At 30.7% G+C, this 13,354-nt stretch overlaps 1 protein-coding gene across 2 annotated transcripts in view; it reads right to left on the reverse strand.

Annotated features, from left to right (window-relative positions):
* LOC145277756 (signal recognition particle receptor subunit alpha-like) overlaps positions 1-13,354 on the reverse strand; it is a 69,195-nt gene that overhangs the window by 27,562 nt on the left and 28,279 nt on the right. For both annotated transcript variants that reach the window (XM_080129473.1, XM_080129472.1), the window contains exons 7-13: positions 12,122-12,231; positions 11,561-11,715; positions 8,974-9,060; positions 6,136-6,308; positions 3,401-3,614; positions 763-848; positions 65-241 (exon numbers count right to left, since the gene is read on the reverse strand). In XM_080129473.1, coding sequence (XP_079985599.1) covers positions 65-241; positions 763-848; positions 3,401-3,614; positions 6,136-6,308; positions 8,974-9,060; positions 11,561-11,715; positions 12,122-12,231 — 1,002 coding nt within the window. The remainder of the gene's footprint in view (positions 1-64; positions 242-762; positions 849-3,400; positions 3,615-6,135; positions 6,309-8,973; positions 9,061-11,560; positions 11,716-12,121; positions 12,232-13,354) is intronic.

Raw genomic sequence — 13,354 nt, forward strand, 5'->3', positions numbered from 1 at the left:
TCCCTTGTACAACAATTAGTAACCTAGAAAAAAAAAAGAAAACACCATACAATATTTTGTTTACCTTGTCATCAATTGTATCGAATTTTGTGAGGATAATTCCATCAATAAGTCTTGGGTTCGTCATATTGGAGTTATCAGCTAAAGCTTGGTTGAATTTGGTAAGTTGGTCAACAGCCTCATTGCCTACAAGAGCTTCACCGACAAATAAAACCAGATCCGGTTGGTTGACTTTGATAAGCTGCAAATAAACGTGTTTTCCATAAATGTATATTTGATTAAAAGGAGCTTGGTCATATCTTTACATTACATTGAAACATTAATTTGAAAATTTTACAAAACCAAATGATGTTATAAAATATTTTATTACATGATTAAAATTATTTTTTTAATTTGCGCCAACCAGACAAGCACGTCAATTTCAGGCTTACATTAGGCATACACTTTTCCCTCTCCATGAGAGGCCAACTCAGAGGTTAATACCACCAGCAAAAAAAAAAAAAAAATTTTTTTTTAAATGTCTTTTCTGAAAAAGGTGTCTTACACAAAAAGTCTTGGGTAAAAAAAAAAAAAAAAAAAAAAGTTTTAATCATTTAATAAAATATTTTATAACATTTGGTTTTCTAAAATTTTCAAATTCATGTTTGTATTATTTTGTTTTTGACCAATCATCAACGACACTTGAAATAAATAGCCATTTAATACAGAAAATTCTAACCAGTTTTAAAATAGAAAAATACTTGGAAAAGAGAAAAAACTTACTTTAGCCAAAGCTTTCATTAAGGGTGCATTGTCCTGCATTCGGCCGGCAGTGTCAACAAGAACCACATCTATACGGCTGTCACGTGCTGTAAAATTTGAACAAAAATATTTTAATATTATTAATTATTGAATACTGAATCTCCAAGTACAGTGAATGAATCCTTCAAACTTTCTATGTGGAAAATAAATTGATTTCTTTTATTATTGTATCCTTAAAAGTTGATGTTTGTTGGACTGAGAGAGTGCAGATATTTGCCATCCAATCTGCTCTGTAGTTGATAAATTTTTTTTTTCTTTAGATGTCCATTCAACTTTCGTTTTCTTTTTTTAAGTCAGCTTAAAAAAAAAAAAAAAGTTCCCACTTCATTAAAAAAATTGGTAGCAGGCAGGCTCGAACCACAAAGGAGTAAAAGAACTAAGAAAAAAAAAAAAAGTTCCCACTTCATTAAAAAAAATTGGTAGCAGGCAGGCTCGAACCACAAAGGAGTAAAAGAACTAAGAAAAAAAAAAAAAAGTTCCCACTTCATTAAAAAAATTGGTAGCAGGCAGGCTCGAACCACAAAGGAGTAAAAGAACTAAGAAAAAAAAAAAAAAGTTCCCACTTCATTAAAAAAATTGGTAGCAGGCAGGCTCGAACCACAAAGGAGTAAAAGAACTAAGAAAAAAAAAAAAAAGTTCCTACTTCATTAAAAAAATTGGTAGCAGGCAGGCTCGAACCACAAAGGAGTAAAAGAACTAAGAAAAAAAAAAAAAGTTCCCACTTCATTAAAAAAAATTGGTAGCAGGCAGGCTCGAACCACAAAGGAGTAAAAGAACTAAGAAAAAAAAAAAAAGTTCCCACTTCATTAAAAAAATTGGTAGCAGGCAGGCTCGAACCACAAAGGAGTAAAAGAACTAAGAAAAAAAAAAAAAAAAAAAAAAAAAGTTCCCACTTCATTAAAAAAATTGGTAGCAGGCAGGCTCGAACCACAAAGGAGTAAAAAAAAAAAAAAAAAAAAAAAAGCAACGCCTTTGCTGTTATGCTCATCGCCAAACGGGAAGTGGCAAATGTTTAAATTAAGGCTAGTCAATCGAAAAGAGGAGATGACTTTCGAAAATATCGGCAAAAAGAGCAACCTCTCCCAGTAGAAAAGTGCCCAGTTGAGGGTGAAGGAATTAATGTTTGTAGCCAATTTTTCGATATTTATCGTCTGAAGGGTTGAGCTTCAAAATGATAACAATATCGTCAAAATCAGTCGCCTCTATCGAAAGTTTAAGGCAAACATACAAACATACATACATTTAAACAGATAGGTGAGATTTATATTATAATCAATGATTTTGGCAACATCTTTCAAGAGGAAGATTATTTCAAATTCAAACTTTTTTTGAGATTTTAAAAAGCCATTCTCAATATGGTAAGAGGGGGAGGCATGGAAAAAACTCAAATCGTTTAAAAATGATTTTCTTTATAAAAATAAAATTACTTTATCAATTCATATGATTTTGATGTACAGTATTTTCTTTCAGTCATGGGTACCTATGCCATAAAGATTTTTCTTTTTGTTTTTTCTCGGTGTGGTAGGGATTATAAACTAGCATTAACCTTTATTACATTTTATTTTAATTCTATGGAATCTTGGAAGCTAAAGATGCAGAAACGGTTACATAATAAATTAACTTTTGAAAGGAATTAAATAATTTAACTAATGATAACTAATATTATATGAAAAAAAAATTCTAGTTCTAGTTGAATAAGTTTTATGGAATGTCAACCCTTACTGGGTAATTTTATGTCCAAACTGCATTTTGTATAAGAATGGTTTGTAGAGGAATTTTGGAAATAAATAGTCCACAAATGTAATGGATTCTATTTATTCTGACAGGTACTACCACTTTGAATTAGAGTCGACCTGGGAATAGTGGCAAATATGAGGTGACTTGGTACTTATCAAAGCTCCTAAATTTATGACTTATTACTGGATACAGTTTCATATCATACCGAAGACAGATTTCATTTTACACAAATATGAGATCCTCACAGATCCTTCCACTCCAAATTCGAGTGGACTTTGGGGTTACTGAAGGAGGAGTTCACATTCAAAGCTTTTAAATTGTGGCCTTGTTGCTGGATACAGTTTCATGTCATAACTACGACAAATAATCTGGAAGCGATTGTAGAAAGATTATTGCAAAGCTAGAATCGTTACATCTCATTATGGAAATGTTTAATGAAACTGGATTGTTTTTTTTACAAAGAACATATATATATATATGTTGTAATATTTTTGCTATTTTTTTAGCAATAAATTTTAATGGTAAGAGTTAGCTTCCATGGAATGTTTTTGAGAGTTTTCCCCCTTTATACATTATCAGCTTACATTTAGAGATGCGTACAAATATATGTATACATACACACAAATCTATACCTTCGTTGTTTATAGATAAAATAGTTGCACATGAACACATGTTTAGTTACACTACAGCTCATCAGCATGGTGGCTAACTATATCAGGATTCAAACCCATAACCATAGAAGTTGGTTCTATGGTTGTGGCTTTGAATCTTGGCATAGTTAGCCACACTGATGAGCTGTAGTGCAACAAAACATATGCCCATGGATAACTATTTGATAAATAAATATAAAATATATCCTTACCATAATTTATGGCTTCTTGAGCAATTCCGGCAGCATCTTTTCCATAGCCTTTCTCGTAGAGTTGGACCATCTGCACACCGTTATGCATTTCAGGTGTGTGGAGGGCATTCAGTTTGCGGGTGTGAGTTCGCAGTTGCTCAACAGCACCTGCACGGAATGTGTCACATGCAGCAATCAGAACACGCAGACCATTTTCAACAAGCCAGAAACATACCTAGACAATATTAAGATAATACAGTGTTACAAGGGTGTCAAGGAGAAAAGTCAAATCACCATTTTATCAATGAGAAAAGGCAAAAAAAAAGAGGAAAGGAAACAAAGCAAGCAGTTTTCGGATAGTTAGCAAAAAAAGAAAAAAAACCACATCATTGATGAAGAAACAATGAAAGGACATAAGACAAAAAAATGAATTCTTTTTTCATCATGGAAGCAAAGTTTGCTGAAAAAAAAAAAAAAAAAAAAAAAAAAAAAAAAAAAATTACTAGAATAATAGACGAATGTTCTAGCATTAGTTCCAATAATGAAATCAGATATTCCAAATGGAATTTTACTATGTCTCTTGCAAGTAAAACTAGGAATAAGCATTTTGTGCTTGAAGATTGATTGATTGTTTTACGGCATATCAACCCTTTCTAGGTCATTTAATGCTGATCCAGTGATTTTGAAGGAAAAGTTTTTAATAGAATATTTGATTTTTTTTTCAAAAAAGTTTCTATTTAACCATAGTTGGGACCCTAACAGGTACTACCACTCTGGGTCAGAATGGACCTGGGAACAATGGCAATTAAGGGGTGGTTCCACACTCCCCAAAGCCCACAAGCTGGGGCCTCACCATCGGATATAGTTTAAGGTCATATCCAGGACCATGTGCTTGAAGAAGAAAGAAACATTTGGTAGTAATGGATGAAGAGTCAATAAAATTAAACATTGTAAGAATAAATAATGTGAATATGTGCGCACTTGTTGCCTACATATGAATTCGGTTCTCGATTCTGACACCAGTTACTGTCAATCATGTGGTCTCTGTCATTGTTGCAACAACTTGACAGAGTACAAAATAGACTTTGTGGCTTAGTGGGGAGATGCCCTTTTCTCTTCCCTGCAACCTCTCTCCCACAGAAGAGACGTAGCGAGCCTATCTTTGTTTTATCGTTACTTTCATGGCAAGTGCTCGTCTGAGCTCTAATCCCCCCCCCCGCCGATCTTTCAAGATAAACACCCATCTAGCTGAAACCACTGTCAAAAATTTTCCCCACTCTTTAACTGTGCCAAAACTAAAATGTAGATTCCATGAACAAAGCTTCTTTCTCAGAAGTGCATGCCAGTGGAACTCTTCCGTCTGCCTGTTTCCCACCTGACTACAACTTAGATGCCTTTAAGTCAAACATAAACAAATCCTGATGGACCTCCCCCCCCTTAAGTAAGACACTTTATCAAATCTCCAATACTAATGATTACTACGATACTATCCCATTGATTACTGTACGCGTAATAACCCTTATACCTGAGTGGCTTTGATAAGTGGTGACGTCCATAAAAAAAAAAAAAAAAAAAAAATGATTCTTCCTACAAACAAAACTCCAGTTTCAATCAAATGTTTTATTTTAACAGATTTTACAATGATACTCAATTTCCTCTAACTGAACTAGTACAAATCAAGATATATCTTCCAATTGAACACAAATAATCCATCCGCTTACGGTCTATCTGTTGCTGAGAAGCACACAAGCCTAACTAACCTTTCTCTGCTCTTTTGCTGAAATATACACAGACAACATCCAGACCATACTAGAAAGAGACTACCTGAAACTATCAGCTATCAATCTATGAACATAAAGTGACTGACCATGGTTCACCATCTGGTATGAATATCAATTGAAAAAATAAAATAATCTAAAGTGGGTCATAATCATAGCATGGAACCTCATAACTAAAAGGACTTTAGTCCTTCAAGAACTCGAATTTGATTCCTCAATATGAAACCTCATTTGAAGAGGCAACAACTTCAAGTGCAGTGATCAAACCATTTCTTACATAAATATTTATCCCATTTCAGACCTGCTATCTGTAACGTGCATCTATATGTATAACTAATTCTTATTTTAGATCTTGGATGTCATTCTCACATTTCGGCTGATATAACCTCCAACCTTTTTTCAGGTGGTGCATCTTTTTATTAAACTTTAGGATCTGTACAGAATTTTGAACAGGACCCTTTATTTAATCCACGTTATATCAGCCATGATTTGGTAGAAGTGTTAAGTAATTCTTAGTTGTGTTTTTTAGTATCACCCACACTGATGATTGAATCTACAATCTCCAGAACAGTGTCACTTAGAAATGATCATTACTCAACACTTATGTTATACTATATATATATATATATATTAGACATTACTCAACACTTATGTTATACTATATATATATATTAGACATTACTCACTTATGTTATACTATATATATATATATATATATATATATATATATATATATATTAGACATATGGTGTAACAGATAAGTGTTGAGTAATAAGTCTCCACTCTACAAAAAACCTGGTTAAGAGAAACTGCTTTACAGCTCTACTAGTAGATGGCAGACATTAAAAGCATAAACTTCTAATTGGTGAATGGAAAATTGTGATTTTAATCCTTGTGATGGTCATTTTATTTGCTCTTCAGCTACAATTGCAAAAGTCAACTCAATGAAAGGCAGAAAAATGCTTCAAATAGTCTCACCTTAGCCAAGTTAGTAGATTTACCTACTCCGTTCACACCGCAAAAAGTGATGCAATAAGGACGACGTTGTTGTTTGGCATCTAATGCATCACGCAATATATCGACACGACGCTGTGGAGACAGAATCTGGACACAGGATTTATTTAATGTATTCTTTACAGTTGTGGTAATACCTTGAAGAATAAGAAAAAAAGACAAAAATATATACAAAATTAAAACAGAAAAAACATTTGAGAAATACTTGGGTTTCTGGTGGAAAACGTCTGATTTAAAACCCGAAACGTGCATTGAAACCTTTACATCACTTACCTTTAAGCATCTACATTATAATCACAATACTATCAAATATTTGCCATACACATGTGTTGTAATTAATCCATCGCATCTTTACTTTTTTCCTTTAAATATTGAGAAAATGCTGAATTCAATATTTTTTTTCGTTATGATAAAACTATAGTAAAAAAAAAAAAAAAAAAAAAAAAAGTAAAGTGAGCGATTCAAAGATTCCGTTTTCATTAGCTAAGACACTAAAATGTAACAAGGTTCATAGAGATTTTTACTGTTCATTTTCAAGAACTTTTTAAGGCTTATTAAAGTTTTTCAAGGCCTTCTCCAGACAAAATTCAAGTTTTTTTTTAAATAAAATTTGTGATATGTTTTACAATCCAGAGATTTGAATGAAATATACAACAAATGTTACCATAGTCAATAAAAGTCACTTTGCAACTTACCTGCATCCATTTATTTTATTGTTTTAAATGCTTTTTCTTTTATCTCAAATATTAACTCTCTTTACAGTTTTTAAATTTCTAACCAAGATAGCTGCCATCTTGTTTATTTTTTCATTGGTCTGCCCAGCCTCATTTTAGGTTATCACTATGGGAGGAGGGGGAAGGGTATTCAACCTTGGAGAGTTCCGTCTGGGCAAGGAGAGTATTTTTTTTTAGAGAGGGGGGGGGGGGTCATTTATAGCAGCCACCACTGTCCCCCAAATTAAATTATTAAAGAGAACATTTAAAAGAGATTTTAATTCTGTCCCCCTAAAAAAGAGGGAGAAATAAAAATGACCATCCACTCTAAAAACAAACTTTTCTTGCATGGACAGGACTAATGGCGAGTACGATTTTCAAGGTCTTTTCAAGACATTTTTCTATACTTTCAAAGATAATAAAAATAAGACGTTTTCAAGGTAAAAGACAAAATTCAAAGACTTTTCAAGTCTGTACGAACCCTGTGTAAAGGAGGGCACAACTTCTTTCCATGGATTGCTCTGATTACTCTTTATTATCACCTAATACTTTTGTGTGTTTAGCAAAGAGGTATCAAATATTACTTTTAAAGAAATAAAATCATTTTAGCAAAACATACTAAATAAGTTCAGGTAAGTAGGGAGCTTCTCCAGATTAACCTCAATATCAAAATTGCACAAAAACTTTATGTAATTACTTACCCATTAGATAAACAAAAAACAAAGACTACACTAAAATTCATCTAGTATTTTTGTTAAAAAAATATAAATAAAATCACACCTGTGGAAATTTAAAAAGCCATTCTTAACATAATAGCTTTGTTAATTTTTCCCTTGCTTGAGTAATTATATTCCTTGACCTTAGTAAGACTGCACAAAAAAAAACAAACAAGTATATTGAATAAATTTGTGTAATTTTTAATGTACAATTTATTTATTTTTTTTTTAATTTTAAAAGGGTAACAACAATGTTTATGTGCTATTTTCTTTTTATGAGCAGTATTACATATAGGGCTTAATCTGGAGAATCAACCTTTATTCAAAAATAAAAGAAAAGACTAAGTCTACAAAGCATAAAGTGGAAAGTGTAGAAGTAATTGAATTGGATTATTAATAGTAAGAGTTGTAGGCAAAAGAGAGTGGGGACGGGAGGTATCTACTCTTAATACACTATTGTAAACAAATTTCTTTTTTAAATAGCAAAATGAACAGAGTTTATTCTTATTTTCCTGAAAAAGCTTTAATTTTTCTGATCTTGATCAGAGGAATAATGGCTGAAAAAAATTAAAATCTGTGTGGTCGGCTGGGTTAAGATCCAGAAGCACTTGCCTACGTGAGAAGCGATTAAAGCTAACTAGATTGGTTTAGTTATGTGTGGTATGGGTAACTGGATCGAAACCTGCTGGCTTAGTAATGAACAGTTTGTCTGTAGGTGAAGAGATAGAGTTTAACTAGAGTTGATCATTTCAAAAATAATTTTCTTAATGATCGGTATACTTTTATTCTTGCACTGATATTAAGTATTTAGAATATCAGTTTGAGATTTATTTATGAAGACAGAGTCACATGTCCCAGCATTCCTGGAAGAGCTGATCAAAAAAAAAAAAGAAAAAAAAAAAAAAAAAAAGAAAAAAAAAAGAAAAGGAGTATCCATTTGTTGTCTTCATACTGTCCTTGTTGATCCTTTTTTGGCTTTATCTCTGGTTGAGTGTACACCCAACCATGGAGGTTTCAACCAACTGATAAGCATGCTTGAGAAAAAAAAAAGTAGAATTGATAGCTCGTCCAGCAGGATGCGAGGGGTTAAAGAACACATTTGAAATCTTCAAATTAAAATTTGTTTCTATATGTGCAAGTTTAAAAAAAAATAAATTTAGTTTTATTTCTCAGGAAAATAAAATAAAAATGAACACTCCATTCTTACCTAAAAATTATTTGTAAAAAAGATTATACTAACCTTACCATACAAAAAAAATGCCAATCTAAGACTTATTTTGGTACTTGACTTTAAATTTTTCTTCTAATTTTGTGATAAGTATATTTTTTTTTTTTACAGCAAGGAAACAGGAATTACAAATAGTAATACTTACTACCGAACGTTCCCAGTACTTTGCCTTCTAACTTAGTGGCAACAGAATCGCACAGTTTTTGAGCAATGTCAGAAGCGACATTTTTGGCTACAAAAGAAAGTAATTAAGTATTTTTAGTCACAATAAAAATGCTTACTTTGTGTATCAACATATCACAATATCTTGTAAACCATTGACTGAATAAAGATCACTATTTAACATAGCAGGGGGGGGGGAGTAATTCATATTTTCCAAAATATTAGTGTATAAACGACAATAGATCCAAATGTTTTGATCTAGATGATTCCATCATTCAATCTAGAACTGATATTAATTAGGAAAAAAAAAGAGATTATTTATATCAAAATAAAATAGATAATATGTTCTGTCATTGCACTGAGATTTTGAATCTAAACACTAGATCATGACTTTAGGATTAATTAACAGCAAGGAAAATAATTCTTTAAACTATATAAAAGAAAATTTTTAAAAATATTTAACAAATAGTTGCTTTTTCAGATTAAATATAGCTCAATTCAATTACAAATAAGAATATATATATATATGTATATATATATATATTTTCAATGCATAAAAGTAATGCTTAACAACTGGAGGAATATCATAATCTGACTAAAACTTCTGAAAAAGTATGAAATACAGAATGATTTAGCCAATCTCCTATATCTGTACGAATGGCATCAGTTTAAATGATAAGAATAATCCATTATTGGAATTATTTGGACTACTGTTCTCATTGTAGATCTTATGTTCACAATATTTCAGATTTTGTAATTAATCCTTTGGTCTTCAGGCGCATCGTCTCGAATGGGAATCTATACAGCATTTCAAATCAAATCATTTATTTAATCATCCATTGACCTGGGTTGGCAGTGAAGAGGTGGTTGAATCCTCAGTATGATGATATTAAGAATATTGAAGATTAATCTACCTCTATGGTAGAAATAAATGGTTTGGTTCAAATTCCGTATATATTCCAGAGTTTGACAAAATACACCTGAAGGTTAGAAGTTACATCGGCTGAAATGTTCTTAGAACCAAATCCAAGATGATAACAGTAATCCAAATAATTTGGACTCCTCTGAAAAATTACAAAAAAACAAATTATTGCATTATAAATTAAATTAATTTGAAAATTAAAGGGTTTGATAAAAAATAAAAACAAACTTTAAACCTTTTCGCAAGTTCATAAATGAAATCTAGTGATACTAACACTTCCAATACAATAAAGACAAAATTATTTTTTTTTTAAATTTTAGTTACAGTTTTCAATTAAAAATAGTAGTTATCTACCTTTGATGATTTTCTTATTTTTAAGTAATTTAAAAAGGTTTCACATTAATAGTCATTTGGGTTGGATTAAATTTCCCTAAAAAACAATTCAAAATTATTATTTATAAATTTAACTTCCAGATTATGTCCCATCAGAGTCAGAAAAGTTAAACTCTCAGAATTTAATCAAGGTTTAGAAGATTTCCTCATTTGAGACATTACCACCCCTCACCCAGCTTGATTAAAAAAAAAAAAAAACAATACTTATATGCATAAGTAGATAGCTTAAATATGAACCAAAATTGAAGAGGTATCAAATATTTCAATTTTACACTAAAAATCTTTTTTATCCATAATGAATAGAATATTGTTGCAATATTTTGGATAGAAAAATAGGGTATGATCACCGAAAGTGAGAAGGATCTACTTATAGATACTGGCGATAGGAACTGACTGATCAAATGGAGCCACGTTCTGCTAGCAACCAATCAGAATCCAAAATTGCTCCATAAAAATACTGAACCATAACATTCCTTTTATAACAATGTCTCAACTTTGCCTCTAAAATTTATTATTTAAAATATGAACATTAAATATATATATTTTGGTGAAATTTAATAAAATCTATACATTTGACCATCTCATTTTTTTTATTGGGTAATTTAATGGAGTTCACTCCTGACAAGACATGAAGTCATTTGATGTAAGGAGCTATTATGAAGATGTCAAAAGTAAGCTCAAAGTCAACTTTATATATATGTGTAAGTAAACAATTGTATGTTAAATTCAAATGACCAAGTCTTTATGCATTTTTGCCGAATTTCAAAATAATTCAATTGAATTTAACGATTGTTTTGTAACAAACAATTAAGAATAAACATATTTACCAGGATTTTTCGTTTAGCTCGTTAGAAGAACAAATTAATTTTGGAAGAGAATCCACAAGCAAAAATATCAAAAAACCTTTTACATGCATTTGCCACAAAACCAAGGATTGCATTCATATGTATAATCCCATTTCCTCACTAAATTTTCACATTTAAAAATTTGTTTTTAAATTATGTTTGCTATAGTCTCCTTACTCACTCAATAATCATGTAAAAAAAATTGTTGAACCCCACCACCACCAATAGCAATTAAAATATTGTTATTACACTTCTGATGCAATATTTTTTAATGTTACTTTTCTACCAGCGCTCTGACATGTTGAGACATATTTTCAAGTACATTGGAGTTAACATGGAGAGATAGATTTAGAGGAATAAAATTTTTAAAAATTAAAATTTTAAAAAGGAATTAAATTATTTTTACTTACAAATCAAATGGTCTTTCATCTTTTCCACCACAGGTTGAATATCTTCCATAGTCAAGGATTTGGAACCAACTAAATTCTTAAACATACTGAAAACACCAAAACTGCTCTTCGAGGAAGAAGCTTTTGCACTGCTTTTGAAAGTAACATTATTGTTGCTGGAAATTGAAAAAGTATAAACAATAATCCATACTATAACAATAGCAATTTTATTTTTGCATGAATATATAAATTAAAATTTATAATCCAAATATTTTAACATAAGCAGAGTATACATGTATAATAGAATAATTTACCTATATTAAATATTGATAAGTTGAAATACAGACATAAATACTCCAAACACTGCAGCTGAATGGTTGATTATTAAGATCAGAGTTTTTATAACGTAGGTTGAGATAAATAAAATTAGCTAATTATTTAAATCAAAATTTATTAAAAATAAAAAATAAATAAATAAAACCATTTAAATTGAATTGGATATTTTTGTTGTTTTTCAAAAAGATTGGCATATGATAAGTCTAGTTGCTATCTTTTCTTGATAAATGCATTTTGAATACTTGCCTCTTTTTGTCATTTTTATTAACAACCGGTTGCTCTATTTCTTCCTCTTCCTCGCTGCTACTGTCTGGTTCCATATCTTTTAAACCACCTTTCATTTGACCCGTCATACTCTACAAAAAAATACAAAAATGATAAGAGGTAAAAATATATATCAGATTTATTCACATTTGTAATGGATTTATAGAAAATAAGACGATATTCCATTATTTTTATCACTAATCTTTAAAGGTGGCAGATGATATCTCATTCAAACAAGTTTGATTAAACAAAATCAACTTTTTTTTCTTATTGATTCTTTTATTCAATTTTTGAATTTTAACTCATTTTAACATAGGTTCCCTCAGAACATATACTTTTTATAGCTCTTAAGATGCATATTATGTACACTTTAAGCAGAGATAATGTGAACTGATTTTTATAGTGAGCCGTTTACATATGCCAAATTTGCTTTGTCTAGATCAAACACAGACACAGAACAAGCTGTGTGCAGTAGAACACGCACGCAAACATCACATAACTTTGATACACGTGCGTTTCCTGTGACCTCTTCTTTTCTCTCCTTTTCGCTTGGCACCAAGCAGTGCACACGTAAAAATGTGCACTCACCATAAACCTGCATCATCGTATGATGTAAGGCTTGCATATTTTTTTGCATAAACTTTGTTACCTTTAAAACGCTTACACAGAGCTAATACAGTATGAACAATCCAAGACTGCTATAATTAAGCTATATATTGCTCATGTAAAATATGAACAATAACTTTTATTTGTGCACAGAAGTCAACATGTACAAGACACGATCGCACGTCCTTACGTGACTACCAAATTATTGCACCAATGTATGAACTTTGCTTTGTTTTAAATAAATAATTTAGTTTTATATATATATATATATATATATATATATATATATACTGGCATAATGGTTTTCCTTATTACTAAGTCGTGAACATGCAGTATATGGCCTCGCAACACAGGTTTTTCTAAAACAAAACCATGAGATTCTTTCTGATAAATAAAAATTTTCAATTGAAAGTTATTTTATCAGAATTCTTGTTTTAGAAAATAACAAAAAAATGTCCATAAAATAATTTCCAGTTGAAAATTTTTATTTATGAGAGAATTAAGATTTTGCTTTTGAAAAACCTGTAATTTAAAAATCATTTCACATTATTATTTTCTCAGCTTAAAATGTATTTAATATGCATCTTAACAGTTAGAAAAAGAAAAGTG

The sequence above is a fragment of the Euprymna scolopes genome, chromosome 6 (genome assembly GCF_053919585.1).
Source record: "Euprymna scolopes isolate OS-2025 chromosome 6, ASM5391958v1, whole genome shotgun sequence".
Classification (NCBI taxonomy): Eukaryota; Metazoa; Mollusca; class Cephalopoda; order Sepiida; family Sepiolidae; genus Euprymna; species Euprymna scolopes.